Genomic DNA, 22,053 nt, shown 5'->3' with positions numbered 1-22,053 from the left:
CCGCACGAAACAGGACGTCTGATTGTTTGAAGTTTGCGCTGATCGCTGTGATTGGCTGTCATTGTTAATGACCAGATGCACCGGAAGAAATCATGTCAAATCCCCATCTACAATAAACACTCCGCCACGCAAGGTAGATCTCCTCTAATGTTTGTAAATGTGTAGAGAAGCATTGTAGCATAATGTAATTTAGAAGTTCATTTCTAGAAAATCTGTGGAATGGGAATATATTCGTTGTCAGCCATAAAAGGTCATAGGACCTTTGTGCAACCGTTTGGCAGGCTGGTGACGCTAACTTTGCTAGCTAGCTAGCCACCAACCCAGCAGCAGCTAAACCCTACTCTTCACTAAAGGTAAACTACTATGTTAACAGCCGTTCTGTTAACTTTTCAACTAGTAAGTACAGTCCTGCACAATTAACAACAAACTGGTTTATTGCAACTCTGCAGGCAGAATATTGTTAGGAAAATGCAACTCATTCATGCATCATCCATCACTTCTTAAAGGGGCAATCTAGGATTGGTACATGCGCTTTTTAACTTTTAAATGAATAATAGATTTTCGTTGTTTCTTGAAATATATAACTTATAAATGCTTCCGGAGCTTAGTTCAACTAACCTGAGTCTTACCTCACCAAATATAAGCTGGTTTTTGTTTGTAAAGAATATCATTGTAAGTACCTTTATAGCTTGAAAACAACATGGTTAAAACTATGATAAACTAAAGCTTGGTCTGACTTTGAGAGGGGGGGGTGGGAGTATTTGGTGTTGTTTGAGTCCCAGATTGCCCCTTTAAAGAACAACAAAAGGTCTCACATCCAGCCATGCCCTATCGTAGCCAGATGGCATTGTCCTATGCTATGGACACCATGGAGTCTGACACTTGTATTGTACATGTATTGCAATATCAAAGACCCTGCCGAGACGCAGTTTCGTCATAAAATCCTTCTATCACTCACTCAGATGGTTGACTCACTCAGATGGTGGTTGCCCTCTTTATCGGGCATCAAGCTTGCTAAATACCCCTCGTAAAACAAGAAAACTCACTTGTCAACTACTCGAGGTGTATCACCAAGCAAGCTTTTTTGATTGATTGAAAACTTTATTAGAAGATTTGCAGAAGTAGGTACAAGAAAGTACATATTACATACAAGGTCAACTAACAGGATAAAAACCCAAGAAAGCCACTGGCTTATTTCAATTGGGGTCCTTGATTCTCAATTCATCGTTACATGTAAGACAGACAAAAAAGCTAGTACTATCTACAAGATAGGGACCTAGGGACCTCACTTCCGCTCCGACTCTGGACTAGGTGGAAGTGAAGACAGGACCTGCAGCAGAGTGTTCTCCTCACCCAGGTTGTCCTCTTGTCTGCAGGAGAGTATAGCCATCGCGGGGCCATGGCTGAGTTTGACGACGGGCGGGAGCCCTCTGGCCTGGAAGACCTGCCAGCCATGTACAGCGTCCTTAAAGGGGAGGTGGCGTCTGTCCAGACCTACGGAGCCTTCGTCAAGATCCCCGGGTACAAGAAGCAAGGTGGGTTGGCAAAATGCAGCAGTGAGAGTTTTAACCAAAACAAGCAGAAGAGCTCATATAACTCCTATTTTAGAGACTCTACACTGGCTTCCTGTTAAGTTCAGAATAGATGTCAAGATCCTTCTGCTTCTTTATAAAGCTCTCACTGGCACAGCACCAGAATATCTGAAAGACCTTTTGCTAGCATATCAGCCCAATAGAGCTCTCAGTTTGTCTGACGCTGGTTTTCTCTGTGTACCACATGTACAAAAGAAGAGATTTGGTGAGGCTGCATTCTCATTTTATGCACCCAAATTGTGGGATGCACTGCCAGTTTACATTAGGGATGCAACCTCAGCAACTAAAGACTAAAAACTAGGGCTGGGCAAACGATCAACATTTTTTTTCCGATAATCGTAAGAATTAACGATCAATTATCGATTAATCAATAAGCTTTTTTTTCATAAAAAAAAAAAATAGGGCAGAAATAACAAGCATGTTTTCCTTGGGGAAAAAACTTTATTTGTGTTGCTATTGCAGAATTGCACAATGCACACATTCATTCATTCACATTAACTAGACACTACAGTCAGATAACAATCCTCTTAAACAAGGCAGTGAGTAGCCTAAATTGTTTAACTTAAAAACACATTTTACATTATAAATAAAAATATAGAAAATAAGTAACTCACCATAGGAGCAGTAAAAAATGTGCCTGGTTATGGAACGTCACGATGGAACAGGATATGCTGGCTCGACTATTTGCATCAGCGCACGAAATCCTCTACCCTCGACAAAACTGAGCGGCAGAATATCTGTTTCAATTAATTTGCAGATGGCCATCGTTATTTTCTCTTCTCGTTGTGCATCACACCTCCCGCGTATAAGATGAGGCATGATGGAGGGCTGAGAAGTACAAGGTAGCGAAGGAGCAGTCAGGGTCGGGTGTACGGTTTGCAGGTGGTATTTCATCGGGGTCGTCGTCGTATTATATTTATAGGTCACTGCGCAGTGTTTGCAATGAACGAGGTCGCCTTTCAGATCAAAATGCTCCCACACCAAGCTTCGTTTCGCCATTTTCCAAGCAGTGTGTGTTCCAACAGTTTACCGCACAGCTGATTAATCAATTAAACATGCAAGGTGCCTTTCAGGAAGTAGTGGAGATCGTGCACCTATTACTGGAGGTCAGGTTACACTAACGTACGGGAACTTCCGTCATGCCGTACTGCGTTGCGAAATTCAATGCGAAGGCAAATGCAAAGTTCATTTCTCACACATAACGTGGACAAACTATATTAAAAAAAAATATTAACGATTATCGAGCAAAATATTTTGTGATCGACCAAGACCTTATCGATCAATTAATCGATCATCGATCATTGATGCCCACCCCTAAAAACCCATCCTTTTAATATTGCCTTTAAATGACAAAATAATTAAATTATGAGTATATAATGATTGGAGCACTTTGAGCTGCAATGTTTGCAAGAAAAGCGCTATACAAATAAAAGTTATTATTATTATCTCTCTACAACATCTTTGTGTCTTGAGTTGACTTGACACATACATGGTTACTGTCAGCTTACATAAGGTAACATTTCTCTTTCTCTTGCTTTTCTCCACTCTTCTTTGGTCCACTCTTCTTCCCCTCTATCTATCCCGCTATCTCTCACCCAATCCACCTCCTTCTTTCTCTCTCTCTCTGTCACTCTCTTCTCTCAGGGTTGGTTCACATAAGTGAGTTGTCTGCGTGTCGTGTTGAGAATACTGCAGAGGTAGTTGATGTGGGGGAGAAGGTGTGGATCAAAGTCATCGGAAAAGAGGTAACACACACACACACACACACCCACACCCACCCCATCTCAACATGGTATACAAAGGATTCAGAATCTGCGCTCTCACACTATCTCCCTATCTCCCCCTCTCTCTGTCGTTCTCTGTCCCTCCTTCCCTTCATCTCTCCATTAGATGAGGGATGGTAAGGTGAAGCTCTCCTTCTCGATGAAAGCTGTCAATCAAGGAACAGGGAAGGACCTAGACCCCAACAATGTCATAGCAGAGTACGTAATCATGTGTCTTTTTGTGTGTGTGTGTGTGTGTGTGTGTGTGTGTGTGTGTGTGTGTGCACAAACGTGTCACCTTTCAGCGAAATTCACAGTTTTTACCTCAAAATAGGTAATCCACGTGAATTGTGTAGATCTGCAAAAAGTATTTGTGTGTATGGGGAGGGGTATACGTCTCATCCAAGTCACATGATGCGCGAGCTAACATCTTCCTGTCTGCTAAACTCCACTGCTGTTGGAATAACTTTTAGCTTCAAGCAGCTAGGTACACTTACAGATAGCGTGGAGAACACAGTCATGGTAAGCAACCTGTTTTCTAAGTAGTTATTATGCGGGTGTTTAGGTCAGGGCTTCCACTAGTTACACACGCATCATTATTAGACCACCGTTAGTGCTAGCGCTATCCATCTACCACCGCTTGTGCTAGCACTATCCATTGTGTCTGTATGTGTGTGTCTGTCAATACAGTGGCAAGAAAAAAATCTGTGAACCCTTTGGAATTACCTGCATTTGTGTATAAATCGGTCTTAAAACATGATCTAAGTTACAATAATGAACAAACACAATCTGTTTTAACTAATAACACACAAATTATTGCATTGTTCTTGTCCATATTGAATACATCATTCAGACATTCACAGTGTAGGTTGGAATGTAAAGAACCCCTAGGCTTCTACAAAAGCTAATTGGAGGCAGGAGTTAACAAACCTTGAGTCCAATCAATGAAATGAGTTTGGAGGTGTGGGTGGGTGTGTGTGTGTGTGTGTCTCTCTCTCTCTCTCTCTCTCTCTCTCTCTCTCTCTCTCTCTCTCTCTCTCTCTCTCTCTCTCTCTCTCTCTCTCTCTCTCTCTCTCTCTCTCTCTCTCTCTCTCTCTCTCTCAATGTATATACAGTGTATCTCAAAAGTGAGTATACCCTTTAGATTTTTGCAAATATTCTGTCATATCCTTTCAGGGGATAACACTATCTTAATGAAACTTTGATATAACTTAAAGTAGTCAGTGTGCTGCTTGAATAACAGTATAGATTTATTGTCCATTGAAAGTTACTCAGTACACAGCTGTTAATGTCAAAACAGCTGGCAACAAAAGTGAGTACACCCCAGTGTTTCCTCTATATGCATTTATTGGTGGCGGGCCGCCACGAATGAATTTCCTCCGCCACTAATTGATTCAGTCCACTAAAAAATAATTTAAAAAAATCCACCTCTGAACATTTTAGCTGATTAAAATATATCTGATCCGAGATCGAGGCGTCTGAGGTCAGAGAAGGAGGTGGCTAGGCGCAGTGGGGACGTGGACCGGGTCAAGCAGGCCAAGTACAGGTTCGCCAAAGCGGTGAAGGAGGCGAAGCATCGCTTTTCGGAGAAGCTGCAGAAACAGCTCTCTGAGGGGGATTCCACCTCCGTCTGGAAAGGCCTAAAGACCATCACCAACTACAAACCCAGGTCCCCGCTGATGTCCGACAACCTCCCCCTCGCTAACGAGCTGAACGAGTTCTATTGTAGGTTTGAGAAAGAGAGGTTCCCGCCCACCCCCGCCCTCTCCCTCCACACCCCCCGGCTACAACCACCACCCCCGTCCCCCAGGGGGGCCAATGTCCCTCCTGCTACCCCCACCCTCCCCCCTCCCCCCCCCCTCCCTCCCCCCTCCTCACCCGCCCCGCCCACCCCCACCCCCCCTTCCCCACCCCCTCTCTCTGTCACAGTGCGAGAGGTAAACAGACTGTTTAAGAGGCAGAATCCCCGGAAGGCAGCTGGTCCGGATTCCGTCTCTCCCTCTGTCTTGAAGCACTGCGCCGACCAGCTGGCCCCGGTGTTCACCAACATCTTCAACGCCTCGCTGGAGCTGTGTCACGTCCCAGCGTGCTTCAAGGCATCAACCATCATCCCCGTCCCCAAGAAGGCCAAGGTCACAGGCCTCAACGACTACAGACCCGTCGCTCTGACCTCCGTCGTCATGAAGGTCCTGGAGCGCCTTGTCCTGGCCTACCTGAAGCTCATCACGGATCCTGTGCTGGACCCCCTGCAGTTCGCGTACAGAGCCAATAGATCCACGGAGGACGCCGTGAACATGGCTCTGCACTACGTACTAGAACACCTAGACACTGCAGGCAACTACGCCAGGATCCTGTTCGTGGACTTCAGCTCGGCCTTCAACACGATCCTCCCACACATCCTGGAGCACCAGCTATCCCTGCTGCAGGTGCCGGTCTCCACCTGCAGGTGGATCACGGACTTCCTGACTGACAGGTCTCAGCGGGTGAAGCTGGGGAAGAGCATTTCCAGCTCCAGGACCACCAGCACGGGCTCCCCGCAGGGCTGCGTCCTGTCTCCAGCACTATTCTCCCTCTACACCAACAGCTGTGTCTCCCGCCACCCCTCGGTCAAGCTCCTGAAGTTTGCAGACGACACCACCCTGGTGGGCCTCATCTCCGGGGGGGACGAATCTGCCTACAGGGGTGAGATCGAGGGGCTGCAGAGATGGTGCAGCTTAAACAATCTGGAGCTAAATGCTCTAAAAACAGTGGAGATGGTGGTGGACTTCCGAAGGAAAGCAGCCCTGCCCCCTCCCATCACGCTGGGAGGTACCCCGGTGGCCTCCGTGGAGTCATGCCGCTTTCTAGGCATGACCATCTCCCGGGACCTAAAGTGGGAGCAGAACACCGAGGTCCTCACAAAGAAGGCCCAGAAGAGGATGTTCTTCCTCCGGCAGCTGAGGAAACTCAGGCTGCCGAGGTCCATGATGGTCCAGTTCTACACGGCCATCATAGAATCCATCCTCACCCACTCCATCATCACCTGGTTCCCTGCTGCAACGACCAAGGACAAGGCCAAGTTGCAGCGGGTGCGACGTTCAGCAGAGAGGGTGATCGGCTGTCCCTTGCCCTCCCTCAACTCCCTGCACGACACCAGGGCTCTGAGGAGGGCAAGGAAGATCATGGCTGACCCCTTCCACCCCGGCCACGGCCTCCTCACCCTGCTTCCCTCTGGAAGAAGGTTGCGGCTGCCTAAGGCACTTAAGGCCCGCCACAGGCTCAGCTTCTACCCCTCAGCCGCCAGGCTGTTAAATGACTCTGGCTTCCCCCCCCCCCCCGCCCCCAAGTCTGCCCAGGACTGAACTGGACTCTGTAAAAAAAAAAAACTCTGCACTGCACTTTACTTTATACCGCACTATCCAATGCACTGTTGTCTGTCCTGTGTTGTTGTTGTGTTGTCCTGTTTTTTGATATGTGAAAAAAGTATAAACGCACTTGCTGTGGTGACGAAGCAAATTCCTATATGTGTAACGCATAGTGGCAATAAACGTTATCTCAATCTCAATCTCAATCAGCGCTATAATGGATGTTGACTAAAAGTGCACCTAAATCCACGCCCATCTCTCTCTAACCGCTGATCCAAAATCAGATTAATGACATTAAACATTCAGTTGACGACGTGACACAAGGGCTACTCCTGATTGGTCTAAATGTGAACCGGCATGAGAACCGTGCAGACTCAACCATCCCTGCTCAGCAGTCTTACCTGCCGAAATGCTCGGGCGCCTGTGTTTTCTCCTCGCAAATTAACGGGCTAAAAGTCACCGGTAGTACCATCTAAAAGATACAAAAAGCTGATCTAGCTAGCTAGGTGCACAAATAAGATATCACGTTAAATAACTTTGAAAAATTAAACGAAAACAGCGACAGATGGATGGATTTTTCAAGAAAAAAGATGTCCCAGACACTTCAAACATTGCTGAAGCTAGCAGTGGCTATGAGCGATCCGAAACTGCATGAACGTTTATGGCGGGGTACCACCACCAGCTACAACTACAGCGGGAGAACAAGCAGCAGCTACTGTGCGCTGTGGTATGTACACCAACATATATTACTTTCGTTTGTTACTTTTATTTGGACTTTGGATTTTAAGACCACTTTAATTCATGAAAAGGTCCAGAGTTTCTTGTTGCAAACGGAGGAAGGACAAACAACAGGTGCGTTGAAACCAACACCCAATCATGCCAGGACGATGGCTAATTTGATAATTTTGATAGACATGATAGCCATCACATCTAGTTGAAAAACTGTCGCAAGTTGAAGAACTCGCGCAAGTTGGAAATACTCGGAAACTTTCGCCAAGTTGGACATACTTTTCCTGTTGTGTTTGCGACGGAGCCAGACTGCTCTTTTGGAAGGACATTGGATCCGTGAGTAACGTAAACCTTCAGAGCTGATGGATGGAAACCGGTATCACAAGTTTATATTCTGTATATTCTTTTTATTTTTTTTGCCATCCTCCCTCTAGTTTTGGTTGAAATTAGGTCGTTGTTTTGAGCGCTCGTGCACGCGGACAGGGCTCTCCGCCACTAATGTAAAAATTCCTGGAGGAAACACTGCGACCCCATAGTGAACATGTCTAAATTGTGCCCAAAGTGTCAATATTTTGTGTGACCACCATTGTTATCTAGCACTGCTTTAACCCTCCTGGGCATGGTATTCACCAGAGCTGTACAGGTTGCTTCTGGAATCTTCTTCCACTCCTCCATGACGACATCACGGAGCCCACGGATGTTGGACACCTTGCACTCCTCCACCTTCCTCTTGAGGATGCCCCACATGTGCTCAATTGGGTTTAGGTCTGGAGACATACTTGGCCAGTCCATCACCTTAACCTTCAGCTTCTTCAGCAAGGCCGTTGTCATCTTGGAGGTGTGTTTAGGGTCATTATCATGTTGGAAAACTGCCCTAAAAAACGGCCCAGTTTCCGAAGAGAGGGGATCATGCTCTGCTGCAGGATGTCACAGTATATATTGGAATTCATGTGTCCCTCAATGAAATGCAGCTCCCCAGTGCCGGCAGCACTCATGCAGCCCCAGACCATGATGCTGCCACCACCATGCTTGACTGTAGGCAAAACACATTTGTCTTGGTACTCCTCATCAGGGTGCCGCCACACACGCCGGACACCATGGAATGGAATGGAATGGAATGGAATGGAATGGAATGGACTTTATTTGTCATTGCTACAGTACAGGTACCAAACAACGAAATTTAGGAGGGGTGGCTCCCCTGGTGTTAGGAAAGGGAAAAAAAAAAAAAAAAAAAAGAGAAAAAGCATAAAATCACAAGAAGGTAAGGAGCTGGTTTACACAAATAAAGGCTATGTATACAATCCACTGTACTATACTGCACAGATAGTCAACTAGGGTTGTCATATTGCACAAAAGTATTTTTTTTCACGTTATTTTAAAGTGTCACAGTTTGCAGGCTTGAAATGTACATGTTTGTGCCTCAGCACTAGCTGCCATACAATCCGTCCGGACTGTCCTGGGCCCAGAACTTAGGCCTTTGCTGTGTTCAGGGCCTTGACGGCCCTGTGGTAGAAGCAGTTCTTCAGTCTGTTTGTCTTAGCGGCCGGGGTCCTGTACCTCCTATTCGAGGGCAGCCTGATAAAGTGTACGTGCCCAGGGTGGGTCGGGTCCCTGGAGATCTTGGAGGCCTTCCTGAGACAGCGTGTGTTGTACAGCTCTTCCAGAGAGGGGAGGGGGGCGCCGGTGATCTTCTGTGCTGTTCTCACGACTCTCTGTAGCGCGTTTCTCTCCGCTGTTGTGCAGCTGTGGAACCAGTTGCAGATGCCGTAGGTGAGGATGCTCTCCACTGCGCCGTGGTAGAAGGCCACCAGTATCTCCTGCTTGTTGTGTTCTTTCCTGAGGCATCTCAGGGTGTATAGCCGCTGTTGTGCCCTCTTGATGGTGCCTTTTGTGTTGTCCTTCCAGGCCAGGTCATCCCGCATGTGATGTCCCAGGAATCGGAGGGTTGAGACTCTCTCCACGCTCTCTCCGTCGATGAGCAGGGGCTGGATCTCGGACTTTTTCCTCCTGAAGTCTACGATGAATTCCTGGGTCTTTGACTTGTTTAGCAGCAGGTTGTTAACCTTGCACAGCTTGCTCAGTTGCTCTACCTCATCCCTGTACGCCGCCTCGTCCCCCCCCGAGATACATCCCACCACGGTGGTGTCGTCTGCAAACTTTACGATGTAGTTGCTGGGGTGGACGGGGGTGAAGTCGTGGGTGTAGAGGTTGTAGAGGATGGGGCTTAGCACGCAGCCCTGGGGGGGACCCAGTGCTGAGGCTGAGGGCTGTGGAGGTGTGGGGGCCCACCCGCACCCTCTGGGGGCGGTCGGTCAGGAAGTCCTTGATCCACGCACATATAGAGTGTGATAGACCCAGGTCTAGTAGTTTGGTCACTAGCCTGCCTGGAAGGATGGTGTTGAAGGCGGAGCTGAAGTCCACGAAGAGCAGTCTCGCGTAGCTGTTTCCCCTCTCCAGGTGGGATAGAGTGGCGTGGAGAGTCGTCGCTATGGCGTCCTCTGTGGACCTGTGGGCTCTGTAGGCGAACTGGTATGGATCCAGGTTGGGCGGGAGGCGTGTGAGTATGTGGGCCCGGACTAGTTTCTCGAAGCACTTCATGATGATTGGTGTGAGTGCCACCGGGCGGTAGTCGTTTAGGCAGCTCACCGTGCTTTTCTTCGGGACTGGGATGATAGTTGAGGTTTTCAGGCAGGGTGGGACGGTGGCCTGGGACAGGGACTGGTTAAAGATGTTGGTGAAAACCCCGGCCAGCTGGTCGGCGCAGTCTCTCAGCACCCGTCCCAGGACGCCATCCGGCCCCGAGGCTTTCCTGGGGTCCACCGCCTTCAGTACGCGTCTCACCTCATGCTCTGTGAGGGTGAGGCTGCTGAGAGCTGGAGAGAGTGGTGTTTGTGTTGCGGTTACCTCCGTTCGCCCCTCGTCGAACCGGGCGTAGAAGGTGTTCAGCTTTCCCGCCAGCAGGGGGTCGTCCTCTGCGGCTGTGAGCCTGTTGGCTCTGAAGTTTGTCATCTGCTGAACCCCCTGCCACATCCGCCTGGAGTCGTTGCTCAGGAGGCATTCCTCAATCTTCTCTCTGTGCTCTGCCTTGGCCGCTTTGATGCTGCGCTTTAGGTTGGCCCTGGTGGAGCTGTACAGCGGTGTGCGCTTCCCTGCGAAGAAGGCGTTGTCCCTCTCGTTGATCAGTTTTTGGACCTTCCCAGTCATCCATGGCTTCGTGTTGGGGTAGACCCGGACCCGTTTGTCCACGGTGACTGAGTTGGTGCAGTTCACTATGTGGTTCAGAACCGACGACGTGTACTGTTCCAGGTCCTCATGCTCATATTCCTGCCATAGGGTGTCATTTAGGCAGATCTGCAGTGGAGCGGACCCTTCTGGCCAGGTTCTGATAGTCTTAGTGGTGATGGGAGCACTTTTCCCCATTGTAGTGTATGCAGGAATCAGGAGGATTGACACATGGTCAGACATGCCTAGATGAGCTAGCGGACTAGCCTTGTAAGCACGTTTGATGTTGGTGTATACCTTATCCAGTGTTTTTTCTCCTCTCGTTGCACATTTCACATGCTGATAGAACTTGGGTAGTACTGCCTTCAGGTCGACATGATTAAAGTCCCCCCCTATGATGTGAATAGCCTGTGGATCAGTGCTTTGTTGGCTACTAATGACTTCATATAGTCGCGCCAATGCTACTTTGCTGTCTGCGCTAGGCGCTATATACACACATGTAATTAGCACCGCGTTAAACTCCCTAGGGAGGTATGTGGGTCGGCATTTAACAGTCAAGTATTCCAGGTCTGGGGAGCAGTGGCTACTTACAGTTTTCGTGTTTAAGCACCAGCTGTCCTTCGTAGATATAATGAGGCCGCCTCCGCGGGTCTTCTCACTAAGCTCCGTTCGGTCTGACCCAAACAGGTTTAATTTGGTCTCATCAGACCACAGGACATGGTTCCAGTAACTCATGTTCTTGGATTCATTGTCTTCAGCAAACTGTTTGCGGGCTTTCTTATGCATCGGTTTCAGAAGAGGCTTCTGTCTGGGGCGACGGCCATACAAACCGATTTGATGCAGTGTGCGGCGTATGGTCTGGGCACTGACAGGCTGACATCCCACTTCTGCAACCTCTGCAGCAATGCTGGAAGCACTCGCACGTCTATTTTTGGAAACCAACCTCTGGATATGACGCTGAGCACGTGGACTCAACTTCTTTGGTCGACCCTGGCGAGGCCTGTTCCGAGTGGAACCTGTCCTGGAAAACCGCTGTATGATCTTAGCCACTGTGCTGCAACTCATTTTCAGGGTGTTGGCAATCTTCTTATAGCCAAGGCCATCTTTGTGAAGCGCAATAATCCTTTTTTTCAGCCGCTCAGAGAGTTCCTTGCCATGAGGTGCCATGTTGTCCAGCATTCAGAGAGAATTGTGCCCAAAACACCAAATTTAACAGCCCTGCTTATCATTTACACCTGAATCCTTGTAACACTAACGAGTCACATGACACCAGGGCGGGAAAACAACATCATTGGGCACAATTAGGACATGTTCACTATGGGGTGTACTCACTTTTGTTGCCAGCTGTTTAGACATTAACAGCTGTGTACTGAGTAATTTTCAAAGGACAATAAATCTATACTGTTATTCAAGCAGCACACTGACTACTTTAAGTTATATCAAAGTTTCAGTAGGATAATGTTATCCCCTGAAAGGATATAACAGAATATTTGTAAAAATCTAAAGGGCGTACTCACTTTTGAGATATACTGTATATATATATATATATTGTGTGTGTGTTTGTGCTACAGGCAGGATGAGAGGAGGCGCAGGGGCTTCAGAGACCACACAGGCAACAGGATCACCCTGGAGGCCGTGCTCAACACCACCTGCAAGAAGTGTGGCTGCAAGGGTACGTCAACACAATCACAACACAATCACAACACAACCACAACACCACCCCAGCATGGACAGACAGACATACATACATACATACAACTGTGTCTATGTCTCTGTGAGGGGGACATTTGCTTGCCTGCTGAATACCATCGACTCTATGTCTCTCTCTCTCTCTCTCTCTCTCTCTATCTCTCTATCTCTCTATCTCTCTATCTCTCTATCTCTATATCTCTATATCTCTATATCTCTATATCTCTATATCTCTATATCTCTATATCTCTATCTCTCTCTCTCTCTCTCTCTCTCTCTCTCTTTGTCTCTGTCTCTCTCTCCCTACCTTTCCCTACCTTTACCTCTCTACTCTCCCTTTATTTCTCTCTCTCTTTGTCTCGCCCCCGTTCTTCTCCCAGGTCACTTTGCTAAGGACTGCTTCTCCACTCCTGGGCTGCAGTACGAGCTCCTGCCTGACGAGGACGCTGAGGAGCAGCAGCCCAAGCCAAGCCTCCTCCCCCCCAGGCTCCTGAACCAGCCGCGCCTCCTGCCGCCCAGCCTGCTGCCCGGCCAGCGTCTCCTGCCCACCAGCCTCCTGCCCTCCAGCCTGCTGGCACAGCAAGAGTCTCTCAAGAAGAAGAAGAAAAAGAAGGTAGGCCACTGACTCGCCTAGGGGTGGTTCTCATTCCGTTTCCTCTCCTCTAATTCTGTCCCCCCCCATTCCACTCCCTCTACACTCCTCTCTCTCTCTCTCCTGAATGTGAGGTCTCTCTCTCTCTCTCTCTCTCCTGAATAAGGTCTCTCTCTCTCCTGTGTGTGAGGTCTCGCTTCTGTCTTTCTCTCCGTCTCTCTCTCTCTCTCCCTCTCCCTCTCTCTCTCTCTCTCTCTCTCTATTCTATGTATTCTATCTCTTCTGTGGTATTTGTCACGGCTATGTAGAAGCAGCCAACATAGTGAGGCCATTACGTAACCACGGTTACACCCTCTACCCCCCCCACCCATTGTAACCACAGCACAGTTTTGTGGTGGGGGTGGGGATGCAACTTTTTAAATGTAAGCTCTGTTGTGTATAATATATGTTGACAGCCACAGACCTCCCATAGAGCATTGCGTTATGTCTTTTCTCACTCCCATCCCTCTGCTGTTCCCACTTCTCTCTAATAATAATAATAATAATAATAATAATAATAATACGTTTGTATTTCTATAGCGCTTTAGTCATTTAAAGGCAATACTAAAAAGATGGGTTTTTAGTCTGACTTGAACATATTTGCTGAGGTTGCATCCCTAATGTAAACTGGCAGTGCATTCCACAATTCTATAGTGTTGTTAAATGTTGTTATAGTGTCTATAAATGAATGATTTTGGCAGAGATTTGAGTTTGCGAATGCTGCTTTTTTTTCACTCTGTTTGATACTCTTCAGCTCCAACACCTCAGCTAAGTCTGTTAATGGTATAAAACTCTGGTCAGAATGACATGTCTAGTTATTTATCGTGCTTCCTCCCTCCCCTCCCCTCCCATCCGCCACCAGGAGAAGAAAGTGAAGAAGAAGAGGAAGAGGGAGAGGAAGGAGTCTGAGAGCGACAGCAGCAGCAGCAGTGACGCGCAGGGCCCCAGCCAGGCCAAGAGGGGGCGCCGTGATCACACAGACAAGGAGGAGAAGAAGAAACACAAGAAGCACAAGAAACACAAATCACACAAACACAGCTGATAGACACACACACACACACACGCATAAACGGCACTGCACACACACACACACACACACACACACACACACACACACACACGTGCACACAGACACACAAAATCCAAACAATATGCAGCTAATAGACACACAGAAGGCAAATTAGTGACAGACAGACCCCGCCCCCACCATAATATGTACAATATTATTGTAGTTTTCTGGTTTCACCTCTAACCCTTCTGTTTCAATAATCTGAGATTCCTCTCCTGCATGACTGCTGGGTAAAAAGGTCATAGGTCATAGTTCATAGTTCCAGGCCTTTTTGTCATATTTGAAGGCCCACTGTGCAGGACTGCGCCCTCGTTTGACTGCAACGGCTCCTGACCTGTTGGCTCCACGCAAACCACGATGGTTTCTTTTTACCTAGCGAACACGTTCGTCTTCATTCACATGAGATTGAAACTTGCGGAAAGACCCGTGTGGTTTTAAAAACCGCAGTCATCTGGTATGGAAATGTTCACTGCTGCCAGGCACGCCGTGAGTCACAGGTTACACACACACACACACCTACTCACACACACACACACACACACACCTACACGCACACACACACATACACCCCCCCCCCCACACACACACACACACCTACACCTACACCTACACCTACACCTACACCTACACATACACACACATACACACGCACACACGCACGCACGAGAGTCGCAGTTTAGCACCTCAGCACGTGGTAGATGCCCAGAAACGCTCCGGACGTTTGGGGAGCAGCCAGGCGGGCGTGGTCTTGGCTGGTGTTGCAGACTGCCAACGGATCATACGACGTGATGCAACACCGTGATTCAGCATGGTGATGTAATGATATTTTCATGGGGGGTGGGGGGGGGGGGAACAAAAGCGACGCGTAACAAGGTAGAAAAATAAATAAATAATCGGGACATAGTGATGTGACTCTCCGTTGGTCTGGAGAAGAGGAAAAAAAGCAACAACTTGTTCCAGCAACCTTGGTCCCGTCTGTTGTCACGACAACCGAAGGAACCGGAGAGATGTAAACAATATGGCCGTAAGCTTCCACCACCAACCCCCGCCCCTGGGCCAATGAGAAGGCTGGATATTGCTTACAGCTCTCCGGTTGCCTCAGGTCTGATCACACTGACGTAGCAGAGGGGTTGTGTGTGTCTGGGCCCCCCGCCCCCCCCAGGCTGTTTACCTACCGCATGTAGAGGTCAAACTAGCTCCCCTGGCTAGGTCCCCTTAGGCTGGTACACAGTGACGTGAATCAAAACCACACACACACATATACACACATAAACAAACAGAGGAAACAGTATAGACAGGAACAGGAAGTGTAAGTTTCACAACCAAAGCAGAGGAGGCACGCGAGGAAGCGTACGCTACGTCGGTATCCTGTGTTCGCCGGCTCCTCGTTGTGTAGCATGTGTCCGTCGTCGATCTGATCTGTCCGTTCTCAGCGTACAAACTAAGGCCCGTCCCCTGTACAGTATGTGTCTGCTGTTAACCCCAATAAAGCTTTTAAATGATTGAATGTCTCCCCTGCCTCTTTCTTCCTGGACCTGACGTGTGCGGCCGTACCACCTTGTCAAGCCTGATCTCGTCAGATCTCAGAAGCTAAGCAGGGCTGGGCCTGGTTAGTAACCTGGATGGGAGTCCAAAAAGGGTGAAAGCCTGGTTGCCGTGGCACATATATGTGGCTTGGGGTTGGCATGTTCCCCCCATGTCCACTAGGGGTCTCCTTCACCCAACATGGAAAGACATGCCAAAGTGAACACCCGTCCCTGACCACGACGGTGAAGAACGCTACTTGGTCCCTGGGGCGCCGGGCGTCGGTTCAAGCCGCGCCAAAAGGGCGACCGCTGCCCCTGGCTGCCAGTGGAGGAATGGCAGCCCGGATGGGTTACAAAGGCAGAGGACAATTTCCACCTGGCGACCCGCCGAAGATAGTGCATGTGCTTGTGTTTGTGTGTGTGTTCACCTAAAAACGTGCATGTGTGTGATCAGAGTGTAAACTGCCGTGTGTGGCCATTAAAAGACCATCAAGGTCCGATTTCTCTCTCTTTCTTCTCGACAAGCACATGTATCTGTCTGTGAAATATGCTTTAGTCACTCCCCATCTTCCACTACTACAGCTTTAATGGTAAATGGACTGCACTTATATAGCGCCTTTATCCAAAGTGCTTTTCAACGGCCTCTCATTCACCCATTCACTCACCAATGGCGGCAAGCTACCATGCAAGGCACCGGCCCGCTCACTGGGAGCAACTTGGGGTTCAGTGTCTTGCCCAAGGACACTTTGACATGTGGCCAGCCGGAGCTCGAACCGCTGATCTGCCAACGTTGCGATTATTAGACAGCGGCTCTACCTCCTGCGCCACAGCCGCCCCTTCTGAGACATCTATTACCCCCTGAGACATCCACCCCCCTGTACTGTCCCTCCTGAGACATCTACTACCCCCCTGTACTGTCCCTCCTGAGACATCTACTACCCCCTGTACTGTCCCTGCAGACATCTACTACCCTCTGTACTGTTTCTCCTGAGACATCTACTACCCCCCTGTACTGTTTCTCCTGAGACATCTACTACCCCCTGTACTGTTTCTCCTGAGACATCTACTACCCCCCGGTACTGTCCCTCCTGAGACATCTACTACCCCCTGTACTGTCCCTCCTGAGACATCTACGACCCCCTGTACTGTTTCTCCTGAGACATCTACTACCCCCTGTACTGTTTCTCCTGAGACATCTACTACCCCCTGAACTGTTTCTCCTGAGACATCTACTACCCCCTGTACTGTTTCTCCTGAGACATCTACGTACTACCCCCTTGTACTGTCCCTCCTGAGACACCTACTACCCCCTTGAACTGTTTATCCTGAGACATCTACTACCCTCCTGTACTGTCCCTCCTGGGACATCTACTACCCCCCTGTACTGTCCCTCCTGAGACATCTACTACCCTCCTGTACTATTTCCCCAGTGTAAAAAAAATATAAAAAATCTTCCTTCTTCTAGCCCGACGACTGCCAATGGCCCCTGGCCCTAGCAAAGAATACTTTTTCCTGCTATGACTGGTGGGTAGATGATTCACTTAGTCAAATGTATTTGTTGTAAGTCACTTCAGATAAAGGCGTCTGCTAAATGCCAAACGTATAATTTTTTTATAGTAATAAATATTTGATTAGATATAAGCCATGTGGTCCAGTTGACAACACGACCACAGCTATGGTCCACTTTGTGACCTACAACCCCGACCCTAACCCAGGAAGCCGTAACTGTGGTCGTGTTCGGTTGTCAGGTTCAGGTAGTTGTTTTGCGGTCCTAGTGGTCAATGTGAGGTAGTTGTGTTGGGGTCCTAGTGGTCAATGTGAGGTAGTTGTGTTGGGGTCCTAGTGGTCAATGTGAGGTGGTTGTGTTGCGGTCCTGGTGGTCAGTGTGAGGTAGTTGTGTTGCGGTCCTAGTGGTCAATGTGAGGTAGTTGTGTTGGGGTCCTAGTGGTCAATGTGAGGTGGTTGTGTTGCGGTCAGGGTGAGGTGGTTGTGTTGCGGTCAGGGCTGGCTAGGTCTCTGGAGGTCGTATGTCTGCTGAGGGCCTCTCACCCTGCCCCTGGTTGGCAGCCCTATCTAACACATGACAGTAATCTACAGAGGGAGGCAATGTCCCAAATTAGAACACACACACACACCTAACCTACATGCTGCAACACAACTTACCCCTCACCTAGAAGGGCCAAAGGCAACACACACACACACACAGTGAGGTGGAACAGTGAAAGAGCTATAATTATACTCCCTGTGATGCCCTTAAGTTGTAACACACACACACACACCACAGCCTGTGTCTCTGATAGGAGCCATGTGCTGCCTCTTCAAACCCATATCCTCTGATCTGTGGCCCAGATGGGCTTGTGTGCGTGGGTGTGTGTGTGCCCATGTGTATGTGTATGTGTATGTGTGTTTGTGTGTGTGTATGTGTGTGTGTCGTCAGTGGCACCGACGCTGGTGAGGAACTTGTTGACCCAACAAGTCTTTGTCTTTTTGTCTGCTTGCACTAGTTTTAAGATGTCTTTTACTGGTTTTAAGATCTTGGCAAATGAAATGTTCCTGTTCTGTTGGATTTTGTTTTTGCTTGTTTTAAGTAATATTCCTTGTAGGCCTATAGCTTTTTTTTCCTTGTTTTTGAGAGCTGCCTTTTTGCAGTGTGATGACATCCACGGGGTGTGGTGAAAATAAACGGGACAGAGACTTTTTCTTTTCTTTTCTTATTTTTTTTTAAAGAAAACAAAATCAGTGGAATTTATTCAGTGTTTCATACAGAGGAGAAAAGCCAGTAACAAAGACAAGGACGGGGGGGCAACCGGGAGGTCAAAGTTCACGGTAGGTAGGCGGGTAGGTAAGTAGGTAGGTAGGTGGGGGTTGTTATATGGGTAGGAATTGGGTGGTGGTAGAGGCCAGGGGGCAGGGGAGCAGGAGGTCAAAGGTTGGAGGTTGGAGGACGTTACTCTGCCTTCACGTAGGAGCGGTTGGAAACGACGTCTCCCAAAGTGAGAGTCTGAGGAGGAGAGAGAGGCAGGAGTTAGCTTAGAGACACAGTACACACACACACACACACACACACACACACACAGTCTGGGTACTGACCAGTTCGAGGGCGTTTCCGGTGACCTCTCTGACCAGGCTGGTCTCCTTGCCGTCCCACTTCTGAACGTGCACCAGCTTACCACCGTCTATCGTCAATAACGACTGGAGAGAGAGAGGGAGGAGGAGAGAGAGAGAGAGGGAGGAAAATAGAGAGGGAGGGGGAGAGAGAGAGAGGGGAGAGAGAGAGAGAGTGGGAGGGAGGGAGGGAGAAGGTGTTACATAACACATACGCAAATGCAATACTCTTTTTTTTCCGCTGACTAAAGCACTTCAAGGTAAAGTACACACACACACACAGACACAGATCAAAGGATGACTCAGTTCAAACAGGCAGTTCTGTATTTACACATTCTAAACCGTCAACTTGTGCGGGAGGACCGGGAGACTCCCCTGGAGCAGAGAGGTGAGTGATGACTCATCAAGGAAATGTCAAAACCGGTCTGATCAAATCTGATCAATTATACGATCCATCACACATTGGTCTGTGCTCTTTTCTCTCTCTCTCTCTCTCTCTCTCTGATCACGCCCCGTAAAACAAGTCTAGTGTAGAACACGTTGTGTCTATACTCCACAAGCTGTGAACTCTCCCTCTCCTCAACTCAGCCCTCCTCTCCCTTTCCTCTCCTCAACTCACCCCTCCTCTCCTCTCCCTTTCCTCTCCTCTCCTCAACTCTCACCCCTCCTCTCCCTCTCCTCTCCTCTCCTCACCCCTCTCTTCACCTCTCCTCACCCCTCACCCCCTGACCCAATCTGAAAAGTCAAAATCAAGTTTTTGTGATCAATCCATCTTCTTTAACTCCCTGACCTCTCACCCCCCCCCCCCCCCTCCCCTCCCCTCCCCTCCCTCCCTCCCCTAACCCCTTTCCTCAAACAGAATAAGCGCCTTCTCTTTGGACAAATTCTGGGCGCGCCCCCCCCCCCCCCACACACACACACACACACTTCACTAAAGGCATCGGTGACAGTTCGGACAGACTGCCGAAATGTAAGATTAGATCACCGATCCGTCATCGTTAACCTCTGACCCCTAACCCCCTGAACCCCTCCAACCCCCTTACCTTGACCTTCCTGTCGTCGGCGGTGGTCTCGTCAAACTCCTCCCCCAGTTTGAAGCTGATCTCCGTGTTCTTGAAGGTGCTCTGGGTCTTCACTGTGACGGTGTCACCGGACACCTCGATGATGGTGGTGGGCTTGGTCATGGTGGCCACCTGGCGCGTGGCGAAGCCAATCCCTGGCAGGAGCAATGCACCATGGGTGATTGAGTTCATGGAGATACATGTATAGATACATATACACTATACACATGCACGCAGATGAGGTTTAACAGCACTGAGTGTTTCGCTGATGGCTATGAACGGCCATGTTGGGGGACAATACACACACACACACACACACACACACAAACACACATCCAGACACGTACGCAGCCTTCAGGCCAGTCAGTTCACTGCCATAAGTATTGATTTGTTCTGTTTGTGTAAATGCTGACCTCCCCCCCTGTCTCCCCCGCCCCCCCCCCCCCACACACACACACACAGAACAAACACACACTCTTTATCTCTCATCATGTCAGAACCCAACTTCAAAGTTCTCTAAAAGGTTTTCAATTGACCTGCCTGCATGTCGCTGCCTGCATTTGTGTCTGCTGTTAAGCTTTTCGTGTGTGTGTGTGTGTGTGTGTGTGTGTGAGTGTGTGTGTGTGCCAGTACTCTAAATTAAGCATTCGGTTCTTTTCTGGAGGAGTGTATGTCCCAAGGCTAAAACTGCCATGCTCACCCAATCAATGCAACAAACAGCTACTGTGTTTGTGTTTGTGCGTGTGTGTGTGCGCGCGCATGTGTCTGTGTGTGTCTGGGTGCCTGTGTGTGTGCGTGGGTGTGTCTAGATGCGCTTGTGTGCGTGGGTGTGTGTGTTTGTGCCCATATGTGTGTATGTGTGTGTGTGTATGAGTCGTCAGCAGTAGCCTGAGTGATCAGGAGAGCGGGGGCGAGGGTTGGGGGGGTCGTTGCTATGGTGGCGAGAGCAGACGGGTCGATGCCTATATTGCCCCGAGGTCAGCAAATAGGGGTCACACACACACACACATACACAAACACACACACACACACACTCCCTCTCTGAAGCAGGTTAGTATTGGCCCCATCCCCCTACCCTTAGCTAGCATGCAGAAAAGCATTAGGCCTGTTTTAATATGCAGCCTGCATCAGACAATGAACGTCTCTCAGCTAGTGCCACCCCCATATGCTGGTGTGTGTGTGTAAGTGTGTGTGTGCACGCATACCGAAGACCATTGAATGTTTCTCACAGTGGGGTGTTTCCCCCCTCCCCCCATCCCACCCAAAAACAGCGACCCCCTCCTTCTTTCCCTCCCAACCACCACTTACTCCATGCAGTAATTCCACACCTCCACTCCTTCTCTCTTTCCATCTGTTTCTCTCTCTCTCACCCTCTTTCTCTACAGTTCCCTCTCTCTCTCTTTCTTTATCTCCCACACCCTCTTCTTTCCCACGCCTAGCATTAACATCTGCAATAACAGCTAAATCATGCACACACACACACACACGCACGCACATGCACACGCAGACACACACACCTTGTTAACTATTCATGGGACACCTACCCTTTTCACATGTGCACACATGCAACAGTAGGCACCCCAGCAGTCACACCCCATCCTCTACTATCTCACACACACAATTCCCCCCCCCACACACACACACTTCCCTCCCTCCCACACACACGCAATTCCCACACACACACACCATTCATTCCCTCCCACACACTCCCACACTTACCCAGTGCCTTCAAGTAATCGTCAAAGTTCTTGCTCTCCTTGAGGTTCCATGTGCCTACGAATGTCTCCATGTCTGCAGCGTGTGGAGGAATGAGAGAGCGTAAGAGAGAGAGAGAGAGAGAGGGAGGGAGAGAGAGAGTGAGCGAGTGTGAGAGAGCGATAGAATGAGAGAGAAGGAAAGGGGAACAGAGAGACTAGAGTCAGCAGCACCACTACGCTGCGATCCTACTGGTCGGTTTTATACCGGCTGTTCGTGATGTCATCAGCCTGGGCTGAGAGAGAGATGGGGAAGGAGGGAGGGAGGGAGGGAAGGAGGGGAGGAGGGAGGGAGGAGAGGAGGGAAGGAGGGGAGGAGGGAAGGAGGGAGGGAGCAACAGAGGGACAAAGACGGAGGGAGAGGGAGAGAGAGAGAGAGGGAGGGGAAGGGGGGATAGTAAAAGAGTCCGTCAGGAGGAATAAAGGAACGAGTAAAGAAAGGAAGGAAGAGCGATGTGAGAGGGGGAGGGGAGATGGGGAGGAGGGTGGGAGAACACAAGCTGTGCCAGTCAGAAAGAGAGAGAGAGGGGGGAGAGGGAGTGGAAGGAGGGAGAGGGGGTAATTGATT

At 49.1% G+C, this 22,053-nt stretch overlaps 2 protein-coding genes across 3 annotated transcripts; one reads left to right on the top strand and one right to left on the bottom strand.

Annotated features, from left to right (window-relative positions):
* Positions 1-100: 100 nt before the first annotated feature.
* Positions 101-15,316, top strand: zcchc17 (zinc finger, CCHC domain containing 17). 2 transcript variants are annotated; one of them, XM_080525487.1, is made up of 7 exons: positions 101-133; positions 1,377-1,535; positions 3,237-3,337; positions 3,483-3,574; positions 12,222-12,322; positions 12,720-12,952; positions 13,833-15,316. In XM_080525487.1, exons 2-7 carry the CDS (start codon positions 1,400-1,402, stop codon positions 14,010-14,012), a joined length of 843 nt encoding a protein of 280 aa, XP_080381613.1. In that variant the 5' UTR covers positions 101-133; positions 1,377-1,399; the 3' UTR covers positions 14,013-15,316. The 2 variants fall into 2 exon arrangements, with proteins under 2 accessions (XP_080381613.1, XP_080381612.1); XM_080525486.1 differs by having other exon boundaries at positions 118-353.
* Positions 15,317-18,267: 2,951 nt separating this feature from the next.
* Positions 18,268-21,667, bottom strand: fabp3 (fatty acid binding protein 3, muscle and heart). The gene is made up of 4 exons (XM_080525390.1): positions 21,451-21,667; positions 19,714-19,886; positions 18,656-18,757; positions 18,268-18,566 (listed from the first exon to the last, which is right to left on the bottom strand). Exons 1-4 carry the CDS (start codon positions 21,518-21,520, stop codon positions 18,513-18,515), a joined length of 399 nt encoding a protein of 132 aa, XP_080381516.1. The 5' UTR covers positions 21,521-21,667; the 3' UTR covers positions 18,268-18,512.
* Positions 21,668-22,053: the final 386 nt, after the last annotated feature.

This window comes from Nansenia antarctica, assembly GCF_963989245.1.
Source record: "Nansenia antarctica genome assembly, chromosome: 3".
Lineage (NCBI taxonomy): Eukaryota > Metazoa > Chordata > Actinopteri > Argentiniformes > Microstomatidae > Nansenia > Nansenia antarctica.
This window is presented reverse-complemented; position numbering and strand designations above follow the sequence as displayed.